The following is a 24560-nucleotide window of genomic DNA, read 5'->3' on the forward strand; positions in this document are numbered from 1 at the left end:
CTGGAGTAGTAGACGCTCCCGGTCTGCATCTTGAAGTCGCTCGTACCTGCCTGCCGTAAAGGTCGTGATGTTCTCGTCGCGCGCTCTGCCAGCCCGCCAGACCCTGGGCCTTGGAGGAGCCATTTGGCAGCCTCGCGACGAGCAGTCCCAGGTTTGTCATGCGATGTTCATGAGTGACACAACGCTTCTTGTGATACGAAAGTAGAGCTTGAAGCTGTTCACGTCCGTTCAGGCCGCTCGAGTCGTTGTCGCGGCGGTCGCGAGGGTCTTCAGGCCACCTTTCCGCAGAGCATGTTGAGGGTCGCCATTCGAGCAGCGCTTCTCTTGTGCATGTCCAGTGAATGTTACCGCTCAGTCTACGTGCCCGGATGTTGCTCTGGCCCTCGCTGTCATCGCTCCTGCTGTGAGTCGCGAACCTGTAGCCCCCGCCCTTGGGGCAGTCGCGGACCGCGTTCTACAGCAGAGCCCACATGTAGTGTTGAGTTTCTGTTGACGAGCTCGAGGTCGCCTTGAAGACAGTCTTCGTTCCCAACAATGCAAGTGACCATGTCTGCGCCCCTTTGAAGCTGGCAGTCAATCTTGAAGTCGCGAATCGGCAGGCTCCGCCCCTTTAGCCGTGACGAAGCGCGCTCGAGAGGACAGGTTACTACATAATGCGGAGTCCCTTTTGATGAGCCTCTCGTCGGTCTCAAGATCGTTTTCAGTCTCGGAAATGCAAGTGATCACTTCCGCGCCCCGTGAAGCTGTCTGCACGCCGGGAGTCGCGAATTGTAGCTCCTGCCGTTTTGGCAACCACGAAGCGCGCCCAAGGACAGCGGCCACCACAGAATTCTGAGTTTCTACTGATGATCTTCTCGTCCTTCCCGTGGTGGTCCTCATTCCCAATCATGCAAATGGTCATGCCCGCGCCCCTGTGAAGCTGTCCGCATGCTTGAGGTCGCTCTTGCTCGCCCAGCCAGCTTAGCACCATCCCGCGGCCTCTGGATTCAGAAGAAGCTGCTGAATCTCAGGGGCGAGATTGTGTTTCTCAAAAAGCTGGTTCCCGATGCCACGTTTTCTGGAGTCTCACCGTCTCCACGATGTTCAGCTTTGGAGTTGTTCTCCGCCCCGCTTCAACGTGCCTTCCCAGAATGACCGTGTTTGTTCCCTGCCTGCCACAAGCAGTCGCTGCTGCCTCAACAAACAGACTGACGCGGCGAAGCTTACGCGTCTGGGAATCATGCTCTTGATCGCCCCCCGCTCGTTGCACACGCTTCCAGCTGACAATGTGCATGTGCCGGCCTCATGAGCTCCCCGCGGACATCGTGAGATCCACCAACACGCTTCTAGGGCGTGTCTGAGGGGCTTCTCCAGCTTCCAGTCAGGGAGCCTGGCAATTTCTCTCACTTCCACGTGGATGAGAGGGAGATTTGGCAATGCCACGTAGACTTCGAGACAGCTCATAGCGCTCCCCTTTATCTTCCAACTCGCTGCACAGGCTTCTTCTTGCACCATTCTCACGCACTTTCACATCTCCGGCGCTCCTTCACGCTCCTGCCACTCTTGTCGTCCTGCCGCTCCGGTGCCCGCTATTACGCGGCCAGACGTCCTGGACGACGCTAGAACCGGTGAGTGGGTCCTCGAGATAACGTGTAAAAGCGGTTGAGGGATGGAACTTCAACCTCAGGCTTCGTCTTGCAGCTGCGATGCATCACCAACTCCATTGATGCCTCGTATGCCTGAAAAGCAGAAGTTGTAGAGCTCGTCGAGCGCTATCTCCTCATGCTCGTCTGGCCCCGTCCGGTTGGTGGTTCTCCTGGAGTTGTGGGATATCCGAATCGCTTCCTTCAAGTTCCTCCGCCAGGCCTCGCCGCGACTTCCTCACCAGGACCTTCTCTCTGACTCTTTTGCTCCCAATGCGAACGGTGAGTTCTCTGGCCTCAGATACTGCCATCACCTGACCTCCGGAGCTTCGGCGCTAGTGCCAGTATATAAACAGCCCTTCCCCCGCGCCTTCCATCTCTTGCCCACTCACACCCACTCAAATCCCCATCCCCACCTGATATTGACAGACTCCTTGCTTGAGCTTTGCCAATCATCCACCTCTTGCCTTCATTACATCCACCTCTTGTACAATACCAAGACCCTTCATCGACACCTCAAGATGTCTCACCCTTCACCAAACTCCTCGTCGGCCAACGGTCCTCCCTCATCCCCCTTCGAGGGCACCAACCCAACAGTTTACTCCCCGGACAACGAGCGCAAGCCTCACCACCGTCGTCAACTGACCGCAATCCCTATCGGCAAGCAGGCTGCCAAGAAATTTCTTCCTGAGCCGCCGGCGTATGTCGAGGGTGCCTTCGTCGATGAGCTTGATGAGTTCGTCAACACCTTCGTCTCTCGGTACTTGTACGTCGAAGGCGGCCATGATGCAGAGCATCTCAAGTTCCTGGTGCAGAACCAGATGAAGCGCGTAAGTGTCGTCCCCTTCCTCCACCATGCTTCACACTAACCTCTTGCAGTACGACTGCTTCAAGCACTCGGCCATCTTCCTTCAGGATCCTCACGCCGCTATCTTCATTCGATTCGACAGCCTTTCCGACGCCATCGAAGCTCGGGACCTACTCATCCAGGCCGGCTTCGCCACTCATTACGCAACTATGGACGACCTCGCGCGCTCCATGCCCAAGGACATCCGCGATATCCAACCGTTCGAAGGCCAGATGTTCTTGTCAATGTTCATCGACGCGAACCCCGAGCACGCCGTTTGGGAGTTCACTGCTGAGGACTACGAGGACATCAAGCACCAAGTCGACCTCATCGCGAGGGAGTTCGGTATCGTCCGCAACGTCGTCCACGTCGACACTGTTCACGATGAGATGCGACTGATCTTCCGGATCGAGTTCGATTCCATCGACGCTGCACAGCGCGCCATCCAGTCTCTTCGCCGCACGCCTGTCTATGGCTTCGGTGCTGATGTAAGCACCTCACTTCCAACTCTTCTGTTCTTGCTAACCTTCTCACAGAGATCGTACTTCTGGTCCACCATCAACGTCGGTGACTGGGTCGATGAGCGTCCGCTGGGCTCTCACCGCTTCCAACATCGCGGCGATACTCGTCGCCCGTACCGCGGTCAATTCCGCAACGAAGACCCCCAGGATGAGCATAACCGTGTCCGTCGTGAGCGCATCCTCGACGGCAGCGATGTTCGCACCACGGTCATGCTCCGCAACATCCCGGCAAATTGCGACTGGGTAAGTCCTTCCTTCCACGTCTGTCCCGAAGCCTTGCTAACTCTTTTGACAGATGACGCTCAAGAACATCCTGGATCAGATCTGCTTCGGCACTTACGACTTCGTATACCTCCGCATCGATTTCAAGAAGTGTGCCAACGTCGGATACGCCTTCATCAACTTCACGGATGTCGGTGGGATGCTCATGCTCCTCGAGATGGAGTTCCGCTACTGGCCTGGTTTCATCTCCGACAAGAAGTTCGGGATCTCGTATGCGACAATCCAGGGACGCGAGGCGCTTGTGCAGAAGTTCAGGAACTCCTCTGTCATGCAGGAGACTCCTTACTGCCGCCCGCGCCTGTTCATCACTCAGGATGAGGCCGAGTTGATGAACTCCATTCGCCACGCCGGTACCGAGCTGCCTCTCCCCCGCCCCGACAACATTTCGAAGTTGCAGCGCTCCATCGATAGTGCTCGTAGCACTGGTCTGTTTGCTCCTCGAGCTTACTCATCCGGTACTGAGTATCGCCACCACTTTAGCACTTTCGACCGCGGTAGCCCTCGCGACAACTACCAGACTGCTATGCACCACGCGCAGCAGCACGCCGCGCCCCTCCAGTTTGCCGGCTTGACTGAGGCTCAGAAGCAGAAGATCGAGGCCTGGTACCTGCACGTCTTCGGCGGCGGCCACCGTGGACCCATCCCCTTCGACTCTATCCCCATGACCCATATTCAGCTGTACTTCGAGGAGCACCCCCATCTTGCGCCAATTCGTCTGACCATGGCTCGTTCTTCCGGCAGCGGCAACGGCACCCCTCGTCGTTCGGGACGCGGTTCTGATAGCGACAACTGGCGTGGAGGCTCCTCTGGTCCCTCCCAGGGCAACCGCAAGCGATGGATGTAAACACCTTTTACCCACCTACGCATACACGGTCGCAACGTCTCATCCGGCTAGACCTTGCGCAACGAGTACACGGCTTCTTTCTTTGTTTTCAATCTGTTCCCAGATGTTTGCCAGACCAGGACTTTTCTTTACGATTTGATCGGTATGGCTATTGACACACTGTATCGGGTGCATGTCTTCTGGGTCGGATTCGATGCGATTTGTTCATGATGTGGATGGTTGGCGGATTGAAAGAAGATCTGACCTGATGATGGATGCCACTGATGAACCTGAATGTACCTAATACTTGCTTTTCCAATCAAAACTTCATGAGCTTTGCTCACCAAACTTGTTCCTTCTCTTGCTTCGTGACTTGGTGTGGGGATGTCTTGATCATTGACTTGGTTGTTTGTCTTCGCCAGATCCTGGTGGCTTTGACGTGAGGAGACTGTTGGATGTAGCCGTGAACTTGTCGACATTGCCGTGCGTGATGCCAACTGAAGAGGGTTCTCGTCGTTGCACATGCTGAGCAGAAGATGGAGTAGTAGCAATCCACGAGTAGTACTCCAGCCACGGTCATGCAGGAGACCCCCTACTGCCGTCCTCGTCTGTTCATTACTCAACTACAGACTAGTTGAGCGATGAAAAGATGAGGGCAGCAGTAAGGAGTCTCCTGCATGTCCGTAGCTAGAGCACTATCCATGAAAAGCGGCAACTTGGAGATGTTGTCCGGGCGAGGAAGAGGCCGTTCGTACATGTAGTGGCACCCCAGTACGTACAGCTGAATATGGGTCATCGTAATCGAGTCGAAGGGGATGGGGCCGCGGTGGCCGCCGCCGCCGAACTGAAGTGGAGCGGCGTGCTGCTGAGCGTGCTGCTGAGCATGGTGCATAGCGGTCTGGTAGTTGTCACGAGGGCTGCTGCTGCGGTCGAACGTGCTGAAGTGGTGGCGGTACTCATTGCCTTGAGTGATCATCTCGGGCAATTGTCTCATGTCTTGGACAGGACAAAACCTTTTGTCGGTAACAGTAAAAAATCGTTGGCATGATCGATTGTAATGCCCGACAGAGCAATGAAATCGATGCGGAGGTACACGAAGTCGTACGTTCCGAAGCAGATCTGATCGAGCATGTTCTTCGGGGCAGGGTCGTGATGTGTCGAGCTGGGGAACTGGAATGGCCATCGCTAGCCTGCAGAGCGATCTGCCCGGACTCTCCGCGCCAGTTGTCGCTATCGGATCCACGGGTTGGACGACGAAGAGTCGATGCCATACTCTTTTGGAAGCGATGTGCAGGGCAGAGGGTGGAGCGTGAGTGACAACGATGGCTGCTCCTCGAAGTACAGCTGAATGTGTGTCATCGGGATCGATACTGCGATTTCTGTGCCCGAGGGGAAAGCTTCCCACGTTTTGTCGTGAACTGCAGGCGTGATGCAGATGTACTAAAGCTGGTTGGGAAGGCGGCATACAGTCTGCAGCTTCCAGATCCTGGAGGGTCGTTGGCCGATGAGGAGTTTGGTGAAGGGTGAGACATGATGTCGAAGAAGGGTCTTGATGTTGTACAAGAGGTGGATGTAATGAAGGCAAGAGATGACCCATTCACCCTTACACTATCTCATCTGTCATACCTGCAAGTACCCCGACGCCAACGATGCCTCCGTCTTTGGCCTCCTTGAGACATGGTGGTGGGGCTTGCGCTCGACTGAGCCGACGCTGCCAAACGCTTGCACTCTTATTCGAGAATCCAATCCCGCGTTGAATTCCCCTCGGAGTCCCCACGTGTCAATTGGACATCCGGTCGACATCGGGAGAGTATACCGTTGGGATTACCAACGAAGAGATGGGCAGATGATGATCAAGAAAGGGGTGTGAGTATAAGTTGTAGCCCACAATATAGGCCGGCGGCTCAGGAAGGAACTTCTTCGCGGTCTGCTTGCCGATAGGGATTGCGGTCAGTTGACGACGGTGATGCCAACACCCAGTGTGTTCATGTAACCGTGTCGTGTCATACCATATCCAGACATGCCGCCATCTGGCTCTCCGATTAGCTCAACGAAGCCGACTCTTAGATTTGTGCCACCAACGAAGATTTGGGCATCTAATGATCAAGAGAGGGTCGTGAGTATAAGGTCCAGCCCACAATATAGGCCGGCGGCTCTGGGAGGGAGGTCTTGTACGCCTGCTTGCCAATAGGAATTGCGGTCAGTTGACTTGACGACGCCGCCATCTGGCTCTCCGATTAGCTCAACGAAGCCGACTCTCAGATTCGTGCCACCAACATCGATGCTCAAGAATTTGCCCTTCTCTTTGCACGTGAGGAGCGCCGTGACGGGTGTGAGCCTCAGTCAAACCGGCGAACTGGAGGGGAGCAGCGTGCTGCTGAGCGTGCTGCATAGCAGTCTGACCAGGAAGTGCTCAATGAGCCTGCCAGCGACGTCCGTAAAGTTGATGAAAGCGTAGCCGACGTCGGCAGCGACGAACGTATTACGTATTGGGCATCTTATGATCAAGCGAGGGGTGTGAGTATTGAGTCGTAGCCCACAATATGGGCAGGCGGCTCTGGGAGGGAGGTCTAGCACAGCTGCTTCCCGATGTGATGGCAGTAACGCTTCATCTGGTTCTGGACCAGGAACTTGAGATGCTCAGCATCTTGGCCGCCCTCGACGTAGAGACAGTGATGTAACTTTCGTTCGACCCTAGGGGCGAAGTAAAGACTTCGTCGAGAACATAGTCCAGGCGTATGAATGTATTTCCGGGGTATGTGGAGTGGGTACACATGTATGTACGATGGTGATGAGCTCAGGGTGGAACGGAGATGGCTCATCTGGAAGTCGCGACGGAAAGTAGCAACGAGGGATCCAAACGCATCCGGATTTCGCTCACGGAGTACAAGAGATGACAGAAGACAGCTCCTAGTAGCTCGAGAGTCTTGTCACTGGCGTTGTATTGTGGAATGACCGACTTGTCGACGGCGATGAGGCTCGCGCTCACGGCGGACACGGTTGTGCTCATCCTGGGGTTGGTGCCGTCGAAGGGGCAGTGGCCAACTGACTCCCCTCGCGTCCTGCGGCATTGGGCGTATCAATACCAGCAGATACAATAGTACTGATGCATCGCCAGCGATACTGAAGGGGGCATGGCGAATGCTGTCCACAGCAAAAGTTCAGAGTGAAGTAGTATGAGATGAAGAGGGAAGAAGAAGCGACGCGAAACTCTACCCCTCTTCTCTCTCATGACACGTAATCCGTGACACTACGGTGCACGCTGGCGGGGAAAGAGCATCTGGGTCTCCTGACCCTCACGAGGGGGGCTGGCTCAGGGGCGGGCGTCGGCCTCACAGCATGCCTACAGTATGGACATGGAATGAACATCTTCAACTTTGATACTACATCCCCTATCAAAGTCTAAGATATCACATCTCAAGCCTTGCAGCATCTGCCTGCCTATGGTTTCACAAACTCCATGATCTCGCTGTCGTTGTCCGTAGGTATCTTGGTGCACTGTGAAGCCCCCTCCTCACCCACAGGTTTGCAGTCGTATGCTGTGCCTCAACATGTCGGGAATGTCTTGAGCTCGCCAGAGCTGACTATGTACCTCCCAGGCATGCTATTCCCATTGCGTGCAGCACTCCTGAGCCCCTTGTCGCCGTCTACCGCGAGGACGCAGAATCGATGTGGGGCGCACGGGCCACGGCAGTCTATCATGAAGCCCGTTGGTGGTGTAGCAGCTGGCCCCCACAGCCCACCAGCGGTGACGACGACACATTTCATACCACTCTTTACCGCCTACGTGTCTTTCGTGGCTAACCGCTCGACGGCCGACAGTACTACGAAGACATTCTCGGTATACTATCGGTGGTGGCGGCGAAATACGTTTGCTCCGCACGAAGGGCTTGCTTGCTGCCCTCTTCTGAGCCAGGCCGACTCACACACCACGCCGAACCACCGCCACGACCAAGGACACTATACGGCGGGCAAGAAGCGACGACATTCTTCTCTTTGGCTCACGCGCGTGCGATGACCCCCGCGGCACAATATGGACGAAGCCCGGCGGCGGCGGGGCGGGGCAGCTTGCTTCCCTGGACCTCTTTGACGCGGCGACACAATCTGGCGTCGGCGGCGGAGCGGGCAGTGCGAGAGACGCACACATGAAGAAGTGCAGTACCTTCTCCTTTGACGTGCCGGCCATACTAACATCGCGAGCAGTCACGTACGCAGTCAGCACGACCGATTCCTCGACCAGCAGAGCGCGGGCGACGACGACGCAAGCTTTTTGGGCCCCAGCCTCTTCTCGCAGTCAGCAAGATAGGGCGAGGCCGATGGCGACTGTACAACTACTCCAGACACCATGGAGTCGGCCGGCTCAGCTTCTCCGTTGACCATGGCGACGAGCGCGAAGGCCTCCGCGGCGATATCTCCCAGGACAGACACGCCTTCATCCACGGACAAGGCCAGTCGTACGAGGCACCCTTGAGGCGATAAGACTTGAGCGATAATTCGGAAGAGCGCGGGAGGTCAGTCGCGACGAGTGCAGCAAGGGAGACATCCTGATCCTTCGACCGCGTCGTCTGAAGTTCAGGCTGACGAAGATGGCGCCGACTAGCTCGTACCGAGCCAGCCCCTGAGTCAAGACAGGTACACTACCGAGCGCTGTCTTAGCTGCAGACGCCTCTGGACCGAAACAATGGAATGGCGTATGTCGCGCAAGGTAGCGAGTTTGTGGCGGACGTCTTGATCCTTCTTCTTCGGAGACAACTCCTAGCCGGATGGCTTCGGCTTCTACTTCAGGGTCGAGTAGACTTGAAGCTATTATAGGCCGCAGACGTGGCGTTTCCAGGGTCAGGGGACTGCGCACAAGTCCGCTTCCTGTGTACTCAACAGCTTTGAGGCCGCGGCAGCTTGAAACCTCAGCCTAGCTCGGATGCCTTAGCCGTAGACAAGGTCGAAGACGAGACATGGCTTGCATCTGCGCCAGCGCCAGCGCCAGCACCAACGCCCATAGGGTCCGAACAAAGCCGGCTGGTCGAGACTGATGGCGATGGCTAGTGTGCCTGTATCTTCGCCCTGCTTGACAGACGCAAAGAGACATGAGGTCACAATCGGCTGAGACAGGCGACCAGGGCTCCTTGGGCACGGGCATACCTTGTCGTCGAGCTTGCTGGTCGACCACTTCCAATCAGTAGTAGCCCGAGCGCTCAGAGTGCCAAATGAGGCGCCTGTTGATGACCCTGTGCTGTATGGGATGGGGTCTGGCCGTCGTCCGACGACGTGCTGACAGCTTGGAGGCGTGAGTATGCCGGATTGAGTTTGATGACATCGCAAGAGACTGTCGGTGAGCAGCATGCCCTGAGCATGTCTATGCCAGCAGGTGCATTGATTCTGGAGTCCATACCTGTGGTGGATGTATCGCTGACGATGTTTGCCAACCTTGGAGCCCCAAGGACTCATCAAACATACCTTTCATCGTCGTCGGAAAATTGTGCGACACCAAAACGACAGCGAGCAGATCACGCGTTGAACCCGACGCTGAAGCTGGGAACGCTGCTGTTCGAGTGGCCGGAGATCACCGTAGCCACTCTGAACCAAAGCAGATCACCCACAGCTTTGCTGGAACTCGGTTTCTTTCGCAGCGACGTCGACGAGGCCTACGTTGACAAGTGCAGTTCAGCACAGTCAGAATACGAATGGCGACCACCCCAACTCCTTGCTCTTTCTGGTCACCTCGTTTGCTCGCTCTCGTAAGGCCTGCCATCATGCTTCGATTGCTGATGCACAACGGTAAGATCATCCCAGAGAGACTTCCTTGTGGATCTCGTCTCCAGCTACAGGTCTACACGCGAATGGTCGTGCGTCGCGCGCCAACGCTGCAAATGAACAGGCCCATCGTCGTCGTCGCGCAGGATGCTAAGAGTAACCTACAAATGTTTGTATGGACCTCGTTGCAGCGTGAAAGCATCACCAAAGCCTGTTCAGCCCTGAGCCGGTTCCGTATGTGCCGCAGCGTATGATGCCGTTGTGGAGACGAGGACTTTTCAATCCAAGGCGAGAGCGAGGCACTCCAAAACTTGTTAAGTGTTGCATACACATCAACGGTAGCTTGTCTCCACCGTCGGCGGTATTCCACGGTCCGATGCGCGCATGCTTGCTGGTGTGCCCTCTTCTCGCAAGACATACCACGCTTTCGCATTCGCATGCAGCGTTGCAAAGATTGTCTTCTTGCTTCTTCTCGTATATCGTATCAAGTGGGTCGGAATATCAATCTACAGACGGGCCGATGTGCGAATATACGGTTCATGCGTGTGGATGCCGTAGACGGGCCGTCTGGACGCAGATGGGTGTTTCCGCTCCCGCCAAACTTCGACCGCTTCGCGATGTTGGATGACGGGATGATGCGCCTGTGGGCCTGGCATGCGCGCCGTATGTAGATCGGAGTCTTCGATTCGTTCGTCGCGTCGAGGCATCGTGTGCAACAAGGGGCGTTTGCTTCGCTTTCGGATTCTTGCCAGCCCCGCCTTGAGTTGTGGGACCAGCTACGAAGAGGCTTCCTGCATGAGTCAAGGCGACGAGGCGACGAGGCGCTGCGATCTGCAAGCATGAATCACTACAGAGCGAGCGCTGTCGCGCTGCTTACCGTTGGTGTCGCTGGTGTTGTGCTTGGCTCAAGGGGAGGTGGTGGTACAGAAGATCGACGAAGCTGTCGACTCCAAGAGCTTTGATATGAGCAGCGGCCCGAAGGCAACTTCCCTTGAGTATGATCGGCGGCGCACTGCTGTGAGGAGGCTCGCCGCGATTGTGGTCGCCGACCTACAACAGGTCAAGGTTGCGATTGCCTGCGAGTGGCCCCCTCGTAGCCAGCGGAGCAGCCTGAGCCGTGTTCGATACAATGCAGCCTCATGCATGCAGCCTCCCGCCAAACTATCTTTGTGTGTGGGTATTGCCTTGTTCGAATGTCTCGTCGTTGGTGTTGAGGGGCCAGATGTGATTGCTTCGGGGGTCCGCTTCGATGCGCCGGCAGCGCCGCCGCGGCCAAGCCTGGCATGGTATTGATGGAGAGTATGCGGCTCGCCGAAGCCAGCCCAGCTGATGGGGCAATGCTCTTTGTCGTCTCCGTTGCGGTCAGCGGTGGTCAGAGGGGCTGTGGGTTGAGTTTGTCTTGGGTGTCAGCGTCAATGCGCTGGCGAATGTGCAGCAGACCGAGTCGACGACAGGAGCCGCTGTACTATGTACAAGTGCCTGAAGAAGCTGCAAGGCTTGCTGGAGACCTTGCTGCCGCCTCCGTCATGGTGGTAGCTTGTTAGCAGAGTCAGAGGCTGCGTCGGGAGTCCGCCTCGAGTCGCCAGCGAAGCTATCGGTGAGAACACCCACGACAGAGACCTGCACGGGACATGAAGCTCTCGCGGAGGTCATCAGGAGTATAGTCGTCCTGTTACTACCTTTGTCATGGCCTGAGTGGGGTGGTGGGAGGCGGCGCGGGTGGCTGCTTGGGAGAATTGAGTCGCAGGAGCTCAGCCCGATCACCACCGCGGCCGGCGAAGCTTCATCGACCGATTCTCATGGTCACAAGAGCTCCCTCTGCCAGCTCTGAAAATTTGAGCGAACGCGGCTTGGTGTTGGGGATCATCGTGGTGGTGGTGTGGTTGAGGCAGCGTCGTGGAGGGAGGCTGGAAGCTTACCCCACAAAGAATCTCAATATCGTACCAAGCCAGGGGGTCCGCACGGCTACCAGCATCCCCGAAGCACGCTTGCAGCCACATGCAGCAAGCTTAGTATGGCAGAGGAGACTGCAGCAAGACTGCACTCCTTCGATACTCGAGATCAGAACATACTACAGCTGCAGAAGTCTTCAGGGCCGATCTGGACCTCGTGGGACTCGGCGAGCCCTCGAATGGCTCTCGCCATCTCCGCCTACCTCGACCACACGATCAAAGACTCCCCGTCGAATCCACGGCACGCGACAGGTCATACCTGAGAATAGAACAGAAAACCACGCACATCATCTTCAGCTTCTCCTATCCTTGGGACATCTAGCTGAAAAGCCGTACGACTCTAGAACGCATCACCCGCCCATCCTCTGCCTCGCCGCATTCTTAGACTCCGCGCTCCCGTAGGCTTGTTGCTTCCGACTTCGTTGCACAAGGCACGTTTTAGGCCCTGCGTCCTACCTTGGACAGCTTCAGGAGCCATCCAGAGCGGGCATCACGAAATTCACGATCAAAGGTTGATAGTACTGTTGTCCCTGGTGGTTAGAACTCTCGCGCCACACCGCATCCCTGACCTCGTCGTTGGCGAAAGCTATAAGCATGTAAAGATTATTCGGACCTCTTGAGATGAGGTTCGTCTACTTCAGATTCGCATTCTTCCCAGCTTCATCAACAGCAGCGCACGTGTGTGTTACCTAGATTAAGCTAGGCCTTGTCTCGTTTGCCGTTTGTCATTTGACACCGCGGTCAGTCAGGAACATCGCGCCGAATCCCCAAGACCTATGACCTTTCGCATAGACCCCTAGCTATACCTCGTGGGCAAACCAGCGTCACCGCTTTTCATCTTCACCGTCACTTTTCGTTTTCAGTCTCATGGTCGTAGAGTAGCTAGTTTTCTCAAAAGTCGGCGCGCAAAAATTTTCCTCTCCAACGACCGTCTTCGCATTGCCTTTGCGATCACTCCCAACACCACCGTAGTACCGCCAGATCACATCGCAACCCGCGACTCAATACTTGTGCGCTCTGCTACTTGCCTTCGGGAATTAAAGCCATCACCCTCCGGCGCATACAACATCTAGTCCCGCGCACGTACACACCCATATCCGCGGCTGTCCACATACCCCGGACACCTACATCCAGCCAACGCGACTCAAAACCTCGTACAACACGCCTACAAAGCCATCAACGCGTCTCTACCTCCACAACCTCAAGACACCCATCTAAAAACCCTATCAACAACCCCACCACCAAAATGGCAACCTCAACATTCACCCTCCCGCACCACCCAACCCTGCCCACAACCCCCTCCCCTCCACCCACCATCACAGCCACAGCGCTGCTGAACGCACCATCGCACGACATGGCAATGCTGCACGACATCCACACGCTCCTCAACAAGATCTTCACCCGCAACCGAAACCAGCACCAGCGCTGCACGTGGTGGAAATCCCTGCACGGCTTCCGGCGCCAGATTGGGCTTCTGCTGCAGGAGCTGGAGAAGGGGCCGGTCAAGGAGCGGGAAGGCAAAGTGGAAGCGAGGTTGAGGTTTTGGGATAAGGGAGCTGTGCATGGTTGGTATTAGTAAGTTTTTGCTTTCATTTTTCGAGTTGTCTTCAAGGACTTTTTACTGATTTTCTTCAAGCACGTTCAGCCAACTTGTCGCCGTCGGCCCTTTTGCCATGCTGGGGCTCGTCATGATGGCGAGTGTTGCGCGCGTGTGCCGGATCACCGGCATTACGGCCGTGTATGAAGAGATCGCTTCGGGCGACGTTCAAGGCGTTTTGAGCGCGAGCGATGAATTGGCTTTGGCGGGGGAGTTTAGTATGGTGTTGGATGAGGGGGAGGAGTGGGATGAGGGCGTTGTTGTCGCTCGGGGTGAGGAGGAGGATGGCGAGTAGATAGAGGTGTGTGTCGGGTGTGCGGGGGTGGTTTGCTGAATACGCATGTATAATAGTTTACGGATGATACCAGATAGCCCGGCGTGGCTATCTTCACGGCGTTTTGGCGTGTTGGAATGAAGGGATAGAACGTATTGAATGACTCCTGGCTCACATGTTGCATTGCTCTTGTCGTGTGAAATGTATGTGAAGATTGACGGGCTACACTCTATCTAATACCGAATCTAGAACCTAGCGTACCAAACCGCTCCTTCCCGCCTACAGTTGGACTCTGCGCTGCGACTTGCGCCCCTTCTTGTACCTTCTCCAATAAGATAGCGCCCTTCATCTGATCTACTTTACTGTACTTCTTGTTCCTCTGCGCGATGTCGAAGAACTCCAGGGAGTCGTCTGTGCCCATCAGCGCGACTGTCTGCGTCAATTCGTCTAGGTTCTCCATCAAGATGGGGTTGTTGAGGGAGCTGACGAATTGGCTGAGGAAGGCTGTGTCGTTGGCGAGGGTTGCGACGGCGGCGGGAGAGATACGTTTGATGTGCTGCGCGAGAGGGAGGTCGAGGATGGCGGTTGACGCGTGGGATAGAGCGTCGAAGTAGATGAACTCTTTGATCTCTGTGGGGAGCGCGAGAAGGACCGAGGACATTATGTTGGAGAGATACCTAGTCAGCTCTAACATGTACGTCGATGGTTCTGTCTCGGGCTTGGTGGCCATCCAGTCGTACTCTGCTGTTTCGATCAAGTCGTCGATTTTGCTGTTTACGAGCTCGAAGACGCGGTTGGAGGCGGTGTTCTTGGCTTTGGCAAAGCGATCGGTTGCGGCCAGGACGACGGGGCCTGTTGCTGAGGGCGACGAACGCGCCTCAAAGAGCAGGTCTTGCAGCTCGACACAGGCATTCTCGAAGTGTTCCAGGTTCGTCAAGATCTGCACAATCTGTCCAGGATACTGACTACTCAACCTCTCGATCAAGCTTCCACAGACCTTCTCGCATAGCAGTTCATCCAAACTCTGCCTCAGTGTTTCATCAATGACACTACTCTTCTGGAAATAGTCGTCGCTGAACAGGTAGATCTGGTTGAGGAAATTCCGGATATCGATGCAGCATAGCGGATACATCTGCGAAAAGGGTAATACACATGGGAAGGTGAGGGGTTCGTTGGAGGCCGGAGGATTGTACCAGGATACCGAGACGACCTTATCGTACTCTTCGCTTGAGTTGATGGGCATGGGCATGTAGTCGTCTGTGTGCACAATCTCGCTGAAGTCTTCGCTGAAGCGGGCTTTGAGAAGGGAGGAGTATTTGGAGAAGAGGGTGAGGAGGAGGTCGTTCATTGCGGAGACGGAGTAGCCCCATTTCTATGACAGTCAGTAGAGAGCAGAGGAGTTGTGAGTGTGTGACGGACCTCCATAGTCAGCATGAAGAGCGCTATGCGACCCTTGATCTTCAGGAGCAGTTCATCGTTCTCAACGGTATGAAGTTGGCTCGTGATGAGATTGATCGCGCTTTGACACATCGAGTCCCATAGCTCGTCAACCTATGCTCTTGTTAGCAGTGCTTCACGGGAATGGGCGAACGTTACCTACATCAGCCTGCGACCGTAGGTTGAGTGTTTTAGACATGGTAGCCTTCTCAATAATCGCATACCCCGCGATACTCTCCAGCAAGCTGCTCAAGTCACTACATTCCTCATCCAGTAGATCCAGCTTATTCGGTATGATCAAATCCTTCTGCGTCCGCCGATCTGATGCGTATTCTGCTCTGAACTGCTCGCTCTTGCCAAGCGTCTCGTTGATGTGCATAGCTTCAAACAAGGGCGAGAAGTCCGTCTCGTTTCCAGCTTCTTCGTTGTTCAGCACGTCAAACTCGTCGGTCTCATCGGCCACAAGTTCGATTGCTGAGTTCAGTTTGAACTTCGAGAAACGTGTGTCGGCTTCGGCGCGCTCCTGGTTGCGCGTTCTCCGTACATCGGTGTAGTAAAATGAAACCTCGCCCAGAAACTGCGCCGACTCGCGGATGCGATAAAGCCACGTACTCAGGTCGTTCTTGACTGCTTCTCTGATCTGCTCTTGGGTTTGCGGTATAGATTTCTCAATCACATTCGCGATCTTGAACCGATTGATCTCCTTCAAATGAATCGTCTGCAACTCATCCAAAGCTCTTAACGCCGCGTAGTAGTTCTTTTCCCTCAGCATGTCCTGAACCGAGTTGGCAATGCGCAATACGTTCAGACACGCGTTCAGCGCTTGCGACGCTTCATCGATATTTTGGCGCACGCCTCGCGAATCAACCAGCGCCTTCTTCTGCTCCGCTAGCTTCTCGATACTCTCTTGGATCGACTCGTTCAGCTGTAGAATCTCACCACTCATCTGCACGGTCTGGTCGCGTATCCTCAGTAGTGAGTCGACCGAGCTAACGAAATCTTGATGGTTCGCATTGCATATGCGCTCAATCTCACTCTCGCGATCGTTGGCATAGCGATCGAATGTGATTTGTAGTTGATTTGAGTAGCGTGCGTCTTTCATGATGGGGATTAGCTGGTCGATGTAGTCTGAGCCCACGGATGACTGGGAGATCTGTTTCTGTCAGTACATACAATATGCGCACACTTATACGGGTTTATCTACTTGTTTGATGGCCACCCATAGGTCATCGTCAGGGTCCACGGCTGAAGGCATAATGGCAGTTGCCTGGTTTTGATTGTCGTGTGTGGTTACAATACGCGCCTGTTATAAGCGGAGTAGTAGGTCACAGTAGAAGCTGCTACGTTCAGTTCTGGTCCAAAGTTGTGGATGGTGGTGCTCGTCGTCGTCGCATATGAAACGCGTACCTGGCAAGTCCGCGGAAACCGTGCTAGTGGAAATACGACCTAGCTGACTTGGCGCAGCTCAATGACCCACTTCCCTTTTCGAGATGCCCCAGACCAGATGTTGTACAGTCCAATCCCATCTTCACCAAGTCAAATTGAGATGAAAGAACGGCTTTTTAGAAAGGCCGCACTGCAACAATTGTGCCTGAATTCAAAATATATTTCGGACGCCGCTTGGCGAGATATATTTGCAGTTGAACGCGTTGATCATTATCGTACATCGCGAAACTCTCCTGGGAAGCCCAGGCAACGGTGAAAGTAAACCACAGTAACACCAGGAGGCTACACACGATCTTGCACGCGTATTACCAGGTGAACTGCCCAAGATGCGGTTGATTTCGGAACATCCATCGGTCTGCCAAAGCCCAAGATCTCCAGCGTGACGCGCCGCGCATGCCCCACTTTCAGGAGCGATGACGGAGTAACCCCGCCGATTTCTCTCTATTCCGATCCGGAGTCAACGCCAAAGATATAATCTCGCCCCAAACTTTTTCACATCTTGGCAATTACATCCAAATCACACATCATGGAGGCCATCACCAGTAAGTCGAGATTACGGATAGAAGAGAACGTTGTCTAATTGATGATGCAGACAAAGTACAAAACCTTATGGGCAACGTCAGCGGGGCGGCTGCTGGAGCATACAGCGGAAAGTAGGTGCTCATTTGGGATTGTTGTGGTGGAATTTGGCTGATTGGTGATAGGACCGCTCTCCTGCTCGGTGCTGGTTTCGTGTAAGTCATCTATCAACCCTCTCAACCTACAACAAACTGACAATTACAGTACACGCCCAACTGTTGACGTGCTCGCGAAGTCCGGCGTCAAGGTCACAGTAGCATGCCGTACCCTCCAGAAGGCTCAGGACCTGGCTAAGGGCATCCCCAACACCAACGCCATCAGCGTACGAACGAATACCCCACCCATCCGTAGCTCTCGCTAACAACACCCAGCTCGACGTCAACGATGCCGACGCCCTCGACGCCGAAGTCGCCAAGGTCGACGTCGTCATCTCCCTCATCCCCTACACATACCACGCGACGGTCATCAAGTCGGCGATCCGCAAGAAGAAGAACGTCGTCACAACCTCATACGTCTCGCCCGCGATGATGGAGCTCGACGCCCAAGCCAAGGAGGCCGGCATCACCGTCATGAACGAGATCGGTGTCGACCCCGGTGTCGACCATCTCTCCGCCGTCCTCACCATCGACGAGGTGCACAAGGCCGGTGGCAAGATCCTCTCCTTCAAGTCATACTGCGGCGGTCTCCCCGCACCAGAGTGCTCAGACAACCCGCTCGGCTACAAGTTCTCCTGGTCGTCGCGCGGCGTACTCCTCGCGCTCCGAAACCAGGCTGCCTTCTACCAAGACGGCAAGGTCAAGTCCGTCGAAGGCCCCGAGCTCATGGCCGAGGCAAAGCCCTACTTCATCTACCCTGGCTACGCCTTCGTCGCATACCCCAACCGCGACTCCACACCCTACAAGGAGCGCTACAACATCCCGGAGTGCCAGACCATCATCCGCGGCACTCTGCGCTACCAAGGTTTCCCAGAGTACATCAAGTGCCTCGTCGACATTGGCTTCCTGTCCGAAGACCCCAAGGACTTCCTCAAGGAAGGCGAGAAGCGCACCTGGCGCGACGCCACTGCCAAGATCATTGGTGCATCCAGCGACAAGGACGAGGACCTCATCTGGGCCATTTCCTCGCGGACAAAGTTCGCCAGCACAGAAGAGAAGGACCGCATCATCACTGGTCTCCGCTGGATCGGTCTCATCTCCGACGAGCAGATTGAGGCTCGCGGAAACCCGCTTGACACCCTCTGTGCTACCCTTGAGAAGAAGATGCAGTACGAGAACGACGAGCGCGACATGGTCATGCTGCAGCACAGGTTCGAGATTGAGAACAAGGACGGCAGCAAGGCTGTTCGCACTTGCACTCTGGCTGACTACGGTGACCCTAAGGGTTACTCTGCCATGGCTAAGCTTGTTGGTGTTCCTTGCGCGGTTGCTGTGCAGCAGGTGCTTGATGGTACTCTGAGCGAGAAGGGTATCCTTGCTCCCATGAGCCCCGAGATCTGCCGCCCGTTGATGAAGACGCTTGAGGACCAGTATGGCGTTGTGTTCAAGGAGAAGACTGTGCCTATGTAAGGTGGTCGCTCGCCTGGATGCAAGAAGGAAGAAGGTATTTGATGGAAATGGTAGGTATAGACAAAAGCTCATGAGCTTTGAGATGACTGAATGAACACATCAATCGCTTCCAGATTCTGACCTCGTCTGGTGAAATGGTATCTCTTCTGCTGTATCTCGTACCCAACTCTAGAAAGCTTTCTCTCCGCCTCTGCAACACATCCCATCTAGGCACTGTAAGCGCAGAGCCTGTCCATCTAGCACCCCGTATCCGTACAATCTGCTCAATCCAGCCCAGCAGCCGGCGGCCTCCCACCAACAGCCTTCTTCGCCGGCGCACCACCACCGCCCATCCCACCCCCAAACATACTCCCCAGCATATCAAACATCGGGTTCCCCTGCCTCGGAATCTTAATCCCAAAATACATCTCGCCCACCTGATCCAACGCCTCCCCCCAATTCACATCCTTCAGATCCCCCGCATAATGGCTCTTGAGCTGCCTCCACAAACTCGGGTCCCCGCGCTCTACACTCAGCAACAACAGTCCCAGGAAGTTCAACAGCGGTAGTGAAGGGTATACGGTGAAGTCGGAGGCTTTTGTAGAAACGGGCTGCGTGGGCGGGTTTGGCGCGCGTTGCAGGGACGAGGTGAAGAGGAGGTAGTGTTTGTTTGCGGCGCGCAGGTTTCCTGTGAGCAGGTAGGGGAGGGTGCCGCGGGCGAGGTAGAGGGGCGCGGTGTGGGGCGCGTCGGAGGTGTACCAGGAGTAGTGGAGGGAGGAGAGGGTGGAGGCGGAGTCTTGGGTGCCGAGGAGGAGGTGGCGTTCTGCTTCGTAGGGTTCGAGGTCTGTGGAGATTGGGGTGTTAGTATGGTCGGTTTGAAGGAGGGTCGTGGGATATGGGTAGAGTAGGGGGCGTGATGGACGTACCTTCAGCGTATAGTCCTCCCGCGACATGATGTATCTCTGGGTCGCCGGCGGGATAGTCGCCAAATCGACTACTCCATGCTACCATCTCGCCTACGAACTTCTTCTTTGTAGGCTCATCTTTGGGAAAGGCGCGTAGTAGGCCTAGTAGTCGTCCTTTGCTCTCTGCGTCTACCTTCACCTCCCCCTTGTTGTATACGTCGAGGAGGAATATGCATAGGTCACCGCCCGAGCCACCTTGTCCTGCCTGAAGAAGTGACAGCGCGCCAGAATGTAGGATGGAGGTTGCGGATGCCCAATCGGAGGCTTTGGTGTAGCGGGATGCGATTACGCGGAGTTGTTGGTGGGCTTCGTAGAATTGGCCTTCGGCGATTCTGGGCAGGGTTAGCCATTGCTTCTTGCGAGATCATGAGAGATGAACTTACTTTTCACGTTGTCGCGCAAGCGTCTTTTCGATCTTGGAAGCCATATCGGGTGGTTGAGGGGTCGGTGGGGTGTGCCTTGGTGTTGCTGGAGAGCTGCTGGATCGTGTTTGGGAGCGATGACGCAGCGCTACGGGCGGCTGCTGAACCCCACATGAGCCTCGCACACGACTTTAACTCCTATCGCACATTGTTGTTTGCGACACTTACTACTTCAGTCACCTTCCTAATCCCTTCTTCTTTTCTTCCTTTAACGTGCGGCGCCAATGTCATGTCGCGACGCCGCGCAAAAAGAGAAGCTTCTCTTACCCAACGTACTGAAGTTTAGAAAACCGGCAAACTTCATGTGCACGACAGGCGCAAAAACAATGAGGCTTGCGGCAACCGAGACTCGAACTCGGAGCCCAAGCAGGCTACGTATGAAGCGTGGGAAGCTTGGATTTTACCCTTAAACCATTGCCGCGGTGAAGATTATCAAATGTTCACAATTGGAAAATTATGTACGCACAAAAGCCTTCGAAATCGAAGAGCTCGGATGATACAACTAGATAGTCACTGTTCTCCAAGCTCCCGATGGCTTCGAAGGCGTCTTGTCTTGGCCGGAGGATCGAAGTGGCGGGGCTGAGGTGGGACGAGATGGCAGGAGCGGGGTGCTGGCGCTTACCTAGGCAACCTGCAAGGACGGCTCCTGCACCGAAACAGGCACTCGCGTTGACCTCGAACGGTGTATCTAGGTTGACGCCTACTTACCACGAGATAAGATGGGGTCCAAAATACGCGGCGCGTCTTGGTTAGGCAAAGGCTTGCATGAGTGAGCAGGCTAACGGTTCAGCTCATCAGCCCTCAAGCCTGCCTAAGTAACCATTCTGCGACTCTTACTCTTTCGCAACCTCGACTTTACACGCAGTGAGAGTTACTACTACTGACAATTGATGAGCTCCTCGCTGTGTCTGGTCAAAAACATTGCGATATGGTTAACGAAGCCAACGTGGCGACAGCCGCTATGGCTATAGCGATCTCAGCCTTGGTAATCGCAGCTGGCCAACTCATAGCCCAGCTCTTTTCGACGGCAGATGGGTACCGTAGATGCCAGCCTTCTGTCATAGGAGATTGGTACAAGTTAGTTGAGCTGAAGTTCAGATGGTGAGAGATCTACTCTCAAATAAGGTGACCAACTCAACGTCAGGTATGCTAAGTTAAGTAGGAGCTCGTTCCGATACGAAGTCATCGTGACGACCCCTCACTTCGAAATGGCGACGATGTCACATTGCGGACATCGCGAGTCTTTCCTTCTCGATCAGAACAGGCCCATACCGACTTTCCCGGACCCTAAGTCGATATATTGGCGCATGCAGAAAGCACGCTATTTAGTCCCTCATTTGACATCAGCACCGCTCTTGGGCACGGAAGGCTCGCGTTTGGGCACCTTCTGTAGGAGCCATTATCTGTCAAAGTCTTATGGTAAATTTCCCAGCAACTAGCCGGCTAGAGATGAAGCTCACATGTGAATGCATACAGCCGATGACGTGCCCACCTGGATAACTCTATTGGAAGACGCTCACATTCATCAAAGAGAAACCGTCATGAACCGCTATCAGCATCAGCCACACGACATATTGCCAAACGATTTGAAGCTGATATGTATCTCAAGTAGGTCTCGGGTCTGCGTAAATTGTCAAACCTTACACTGACTTGGCGTTCCCCTCTCCGCAGGAAAGATACGTTCTTGGGACTTCATGCCACCAGATATCGTGCGACCAGTCGCGAGTACCACAGTGGGATGCTTGATCACTATGGCCCATCGATTGGGCATGGCCTGGTCAGACTTTCGGATTGACGAGGGCAAGATGCGCGCAGCTGGTAGCGGACGAAGCTTCTCCACTTCTATTGTACGCGGCATGGGGCTGGTCGTGGAATATAGCACAACTGGGCCTCACCCCTTTCCAGACCACGAATGGCGTATAAACAGTACGGCTGCAGACCAGGTACGTGATATTACATATATATCTTCCGGTTGATCTTGCGGCGATCATGCTGCGCTCATCCAAGACCATTGTCTTCTTCAAGGGCTCCTATTTGGATCAGCTGTGTGCGACGTCCCGCTACCCATAAGAGCAACCCATAGCATCGGAGTTCTCTCTGGCTGACATAGCTTAGATGGCTTGTGGAATACTTCCCATTATCGCCAGCGATAAGGGTCTGCTTCTCAGGAATAAACAAATGCCTGATGTGCCGGATCTCAGACACTCATCAGACATCATGGGAATACATGGCGATGCGAGACTAGCTTTGGAGGCAAGCATATCGTGCCAAGATCCCGCTCACAGACTTCCTGGGTTTACGGATATCATCGGCCTCTTCTGCAAATGGCCACTCATAGACAACATGGCATTGAATGCCGTTGACAATCCATTCCCATTTCCGCTGACCACAATGGGCGAGAGGCCTGAGTCACGCAACGTCTGGAGGTTTTTACTCAAAAGGCAAGAGGCACAGTTGTCAAATTGCAAACAACATGTACTTCAATTCTACGAAAGCTGGGAAGGCTTGGCCCCCTGGAAATTCGAGGGGGAACACCGGATCGAAAGAACAGACACTCGAGAATTAGACTTCTTCAAGAGAGCATTCGTCGACACGACCGCGTACCTCGAACGCTCTCTAGGGGGGCTTTATGTCCCTCTTTACAGTCACGCAGTGCGTTGCCACATATCCGTCAACGTGCAAAGCTACGAACTAGCCTTGCGGAACACCGCTGCACAGCAAAATAAAGGGAGAGGTCACCCGCTTCCCACTGGTCTGGACCCCATCTTTACTGAGCGCGCTTATATTTACGCCGACAACGTACCGAAGTTCGTTGAACAAATGGAGCAGAGCCACCATCATAATGGGAACAAGAACATTTCGTATGAAGATGTCTGGTGGACGATGATGATGCGGCTTCACGCGTGGACTATGAGTGTTAGATGGATGGATCGTGAGGGGGTTAAGATTCCGAGTGAGTACTACGATAACCCGATTCGTGTGTATATCCTGTAAGCATCGGGCGGTTCGCGTCAGAGTGTGGCATGAACTCTGCGGTGGGTGATTAGCCAAGGGGAAATGAGGTTTCCAGAGAATCGCGAAGCTGCCGTTCGACTAGTCAAACCGAAGTCTTCAGCCAAGTCGAATAGCGACGGCCACGCCTAGCTCACACGACGAGTCAATGGCCGCTACAAGCCACGTATCACAAAGAGGAAAAGATCACGGAATCAGGAAGACCAAAATCATTGTGTGGTTGAGCGCTGTGCTCGAAACTTGCATTGCAGTAATGCCTAAGAGTATCTAAGAAGTGAATCATGAAAAGGTCGTCGCATCGTCATCCTTATCGAAAGACCCAGTCCCCCAAGCGATGATGACCAAGAAGAAAAAGCCCAGTCCCAGTCCGTGAAAGCCTAAACCCCATCCCATGCCCGTATAACCCATTTTATAATCCGCGCAGCTAGCCCGTATTGCATGCGACCAGCCATCCCTAATCAGACGGAGAAAGAAGAGAAGATGAAAGTGTAAAAAGGTTTGCCTAAGCAGAGAAGTCACGAGCGTGAGCACGCTTCTGAACGGAAGCAACAGCAGCGAGCTTAGGACCAGGCGCATCCTCGATAGTCTCGCCAGCCTGGTGCCAGTAGAGGTCCCACTGGAGAAGCTCATCGCTAGCCTTGTAGAGCTCAGTACCCTTCTTTCCAGCAGGGACCTGCTTGCTGTCATCGCCGCCAGTGACCTTGATGTTGAAAGCCTGAGGCCAGAACTGACGCTGGCTAACATCGCCGTTGTTGTGGATAGACACAACCTCAGTCCTGAGGACGTAGTTGCCGCTGGGGATCTCAGAAGGGATGGTAACCTTCTGGGTGTTTCCGTTGTCGTAGAAGATGGCGTCGGTGCCCCAGTAGCCAGTCTGGCCTTGGGCTTGGCCGGAGGAGTAGCGGCCCTTGCGGTAGTCGAGGAGGGCGCTTTGGTGGATCTTGAAGAACTCGAGCTTCGTCTTGTCGACGTTCTTGCAGTCGCCGTTGCAGGATGCCATGTAGGTGGCTGTCCAGCCGTGGTGAGAGCAGTCCCAGCCTTCTTCTCCGGAGCCGCAGCTGCCCTCGTGGTGCCAGTGGAAGGTTACGTCTTGGCCGGCGGGGGCTTCGACGGTGTATGGGGAGGGGGAGGCATCCTTGTGGGCAATGATGTCGGGGCTGGTGTTCGGTTAGTACATGCAAGAAAGGTTAGAGCTAGGGTTGGTATGAACGTACTGGCTCAGCTTGTCGCCGTAGATGGGCTGGTATCCCCAGCCCTGGTTGGTCCACCAAGCAGGCGACTTGTTACCAGGATCCTGCTTGGAAGCCTGACGGAAACCGGGGTAGGTCTTGCCTCCAGCCTCGAACTGCTCGACAGAGGTGTGGCCGGCCACGGTAGCGATGAGGGCAGCTACAAGAGCGCCAGTCTGGAAGATCTTGGACATGGACATGGTTGAGTTGATGTTGGTCGTAGAGATAACGGTTTTGTGGGTATATTTGTTGGTGGG

General features: G+C 54.8%; 5 protein-coding genes and 1 non-coding gene across 6 annotated transcripts; 2 read left to right on the forward strand and 4 right to left on the reverse strand.

Moving 5' to 3' along the window:
- Nucleotides 1-2143: 2143 nt before the first annotated feature.
- On the forward strand, nt 2144-4116 carry J4E78_003738 (uncharacterized protein; the record flags this gene model as incomplete). The annotated part of the gene is made up of 4 exons (XM_049364375.1): nt 2144-2452; nt 2502-2957; nt 3006-3233; nt 3286-4116. The coding sequence occupies 4 exons, from the start codon at nt 2144-2146 to the stop codon at nt 4114-4116; spliced, it is 1824 nt and encodes a 607-aa protein (XP_049223453.1).
- A 9782-nt stretch (nt 4117-13898) lies between these two features.
- Nucleotides 13899-16361, reverse strand: J4E78_003739 (uncharacterized protein; the record flags this gene model as incomplete). Its single annotated transcript, XM_049364376.1, has 4 exons — nt 13899-15041; nt 15089-15220; nt 15270-16259; nt 16311-16361. 4 exons carry the CDS (start codon nt 16359-16361, stop codon nt 13899-13901), a joined length of 2316 nt encoding a protein of 771 aa, XP_049223454.1.
- Nucleotides 16362-17078: 717 nt separating this feature from the next.
- LYS3 (Saccharopine dehydrogenase [NADP(+), L-glutamate-forming]) lies at nt 17079-18696 on the forward strand (the record flags this gene model as incomplete). Its single annotated transcript, XM_049364377.1, has 5 exons — nt 17079-17094; nt 17145-17205; nt 17257-17286; nt 17336-17453; nt 17503-18696. 5 exons carry the CDS (start codon nt 17079-17081, stop codon nt 18694-18696), a joined length of 1419 nt encoding a protein of 472 aa, XP_049223455.1.
- Nucleotides 18697-18959: 263 nt separating this feature from the next.
- On the reverse strand, nt 18960-20067 carry J4E78_003741 (uncharacterized protein; the record flags this gene model as incomplete). The annotated part of the gene is made up of 3 exons (XM_049364378.1): nt 18960-19519; nt 19602-19972; nt 20024-20067. 3 exons carry the CDS (start codon nt 20065-20067, stop codon nt 18960-18962), a joined length of 975 nt encoding a protein of 324 aa, XP_049223456.1.
- Nucleotides 20068-20396: 329 nt separating this feature from the next.
- On the reverse strand, nt 20397-20483 carry J4E78_003742. The gene has a single exon. It is a non-coding gene; the product is annotated as a tRNA-Gly (tRNA).
- Nucleotides 20484-23576: 3093 nt separating this feature from the next.
- On the reverse strand, nt 23577-24503 carry J4E78_003743 (uncharacterized protein; the record flags this gene model as incomplete). Its single annotated transcript, XM_049364379.1, has 2 exons — nt 23577-24231; nt 24289-24503. The coding sequence occupies 2 exons, from the start codon at nt 24501-24503 to the stop codon at nt 23577-23579; spliced, it is 870 nt and encodes a 289-aa protein (XP_049223457.1).
- Between the last annotated feature and the right edge of the window lie 57 nt (nt 24504-24560).

Source organism: Alternaria triticimaculans (assembly GCF_023758025.1).
Source record: "Alternaria triticimaculans strain BMP 0046 chromosome Unknown scaffold_4, whole genome shotgun sequence".
In the NCBI taxonomy this organism is placed as follows: domain Eukaryota; kingdom Fungi; phylum Ascomycota; class Dothideomycetes; order Pleosporales; family Pleosporaceae; genus Alternaria; species Alternaria triticimaculans.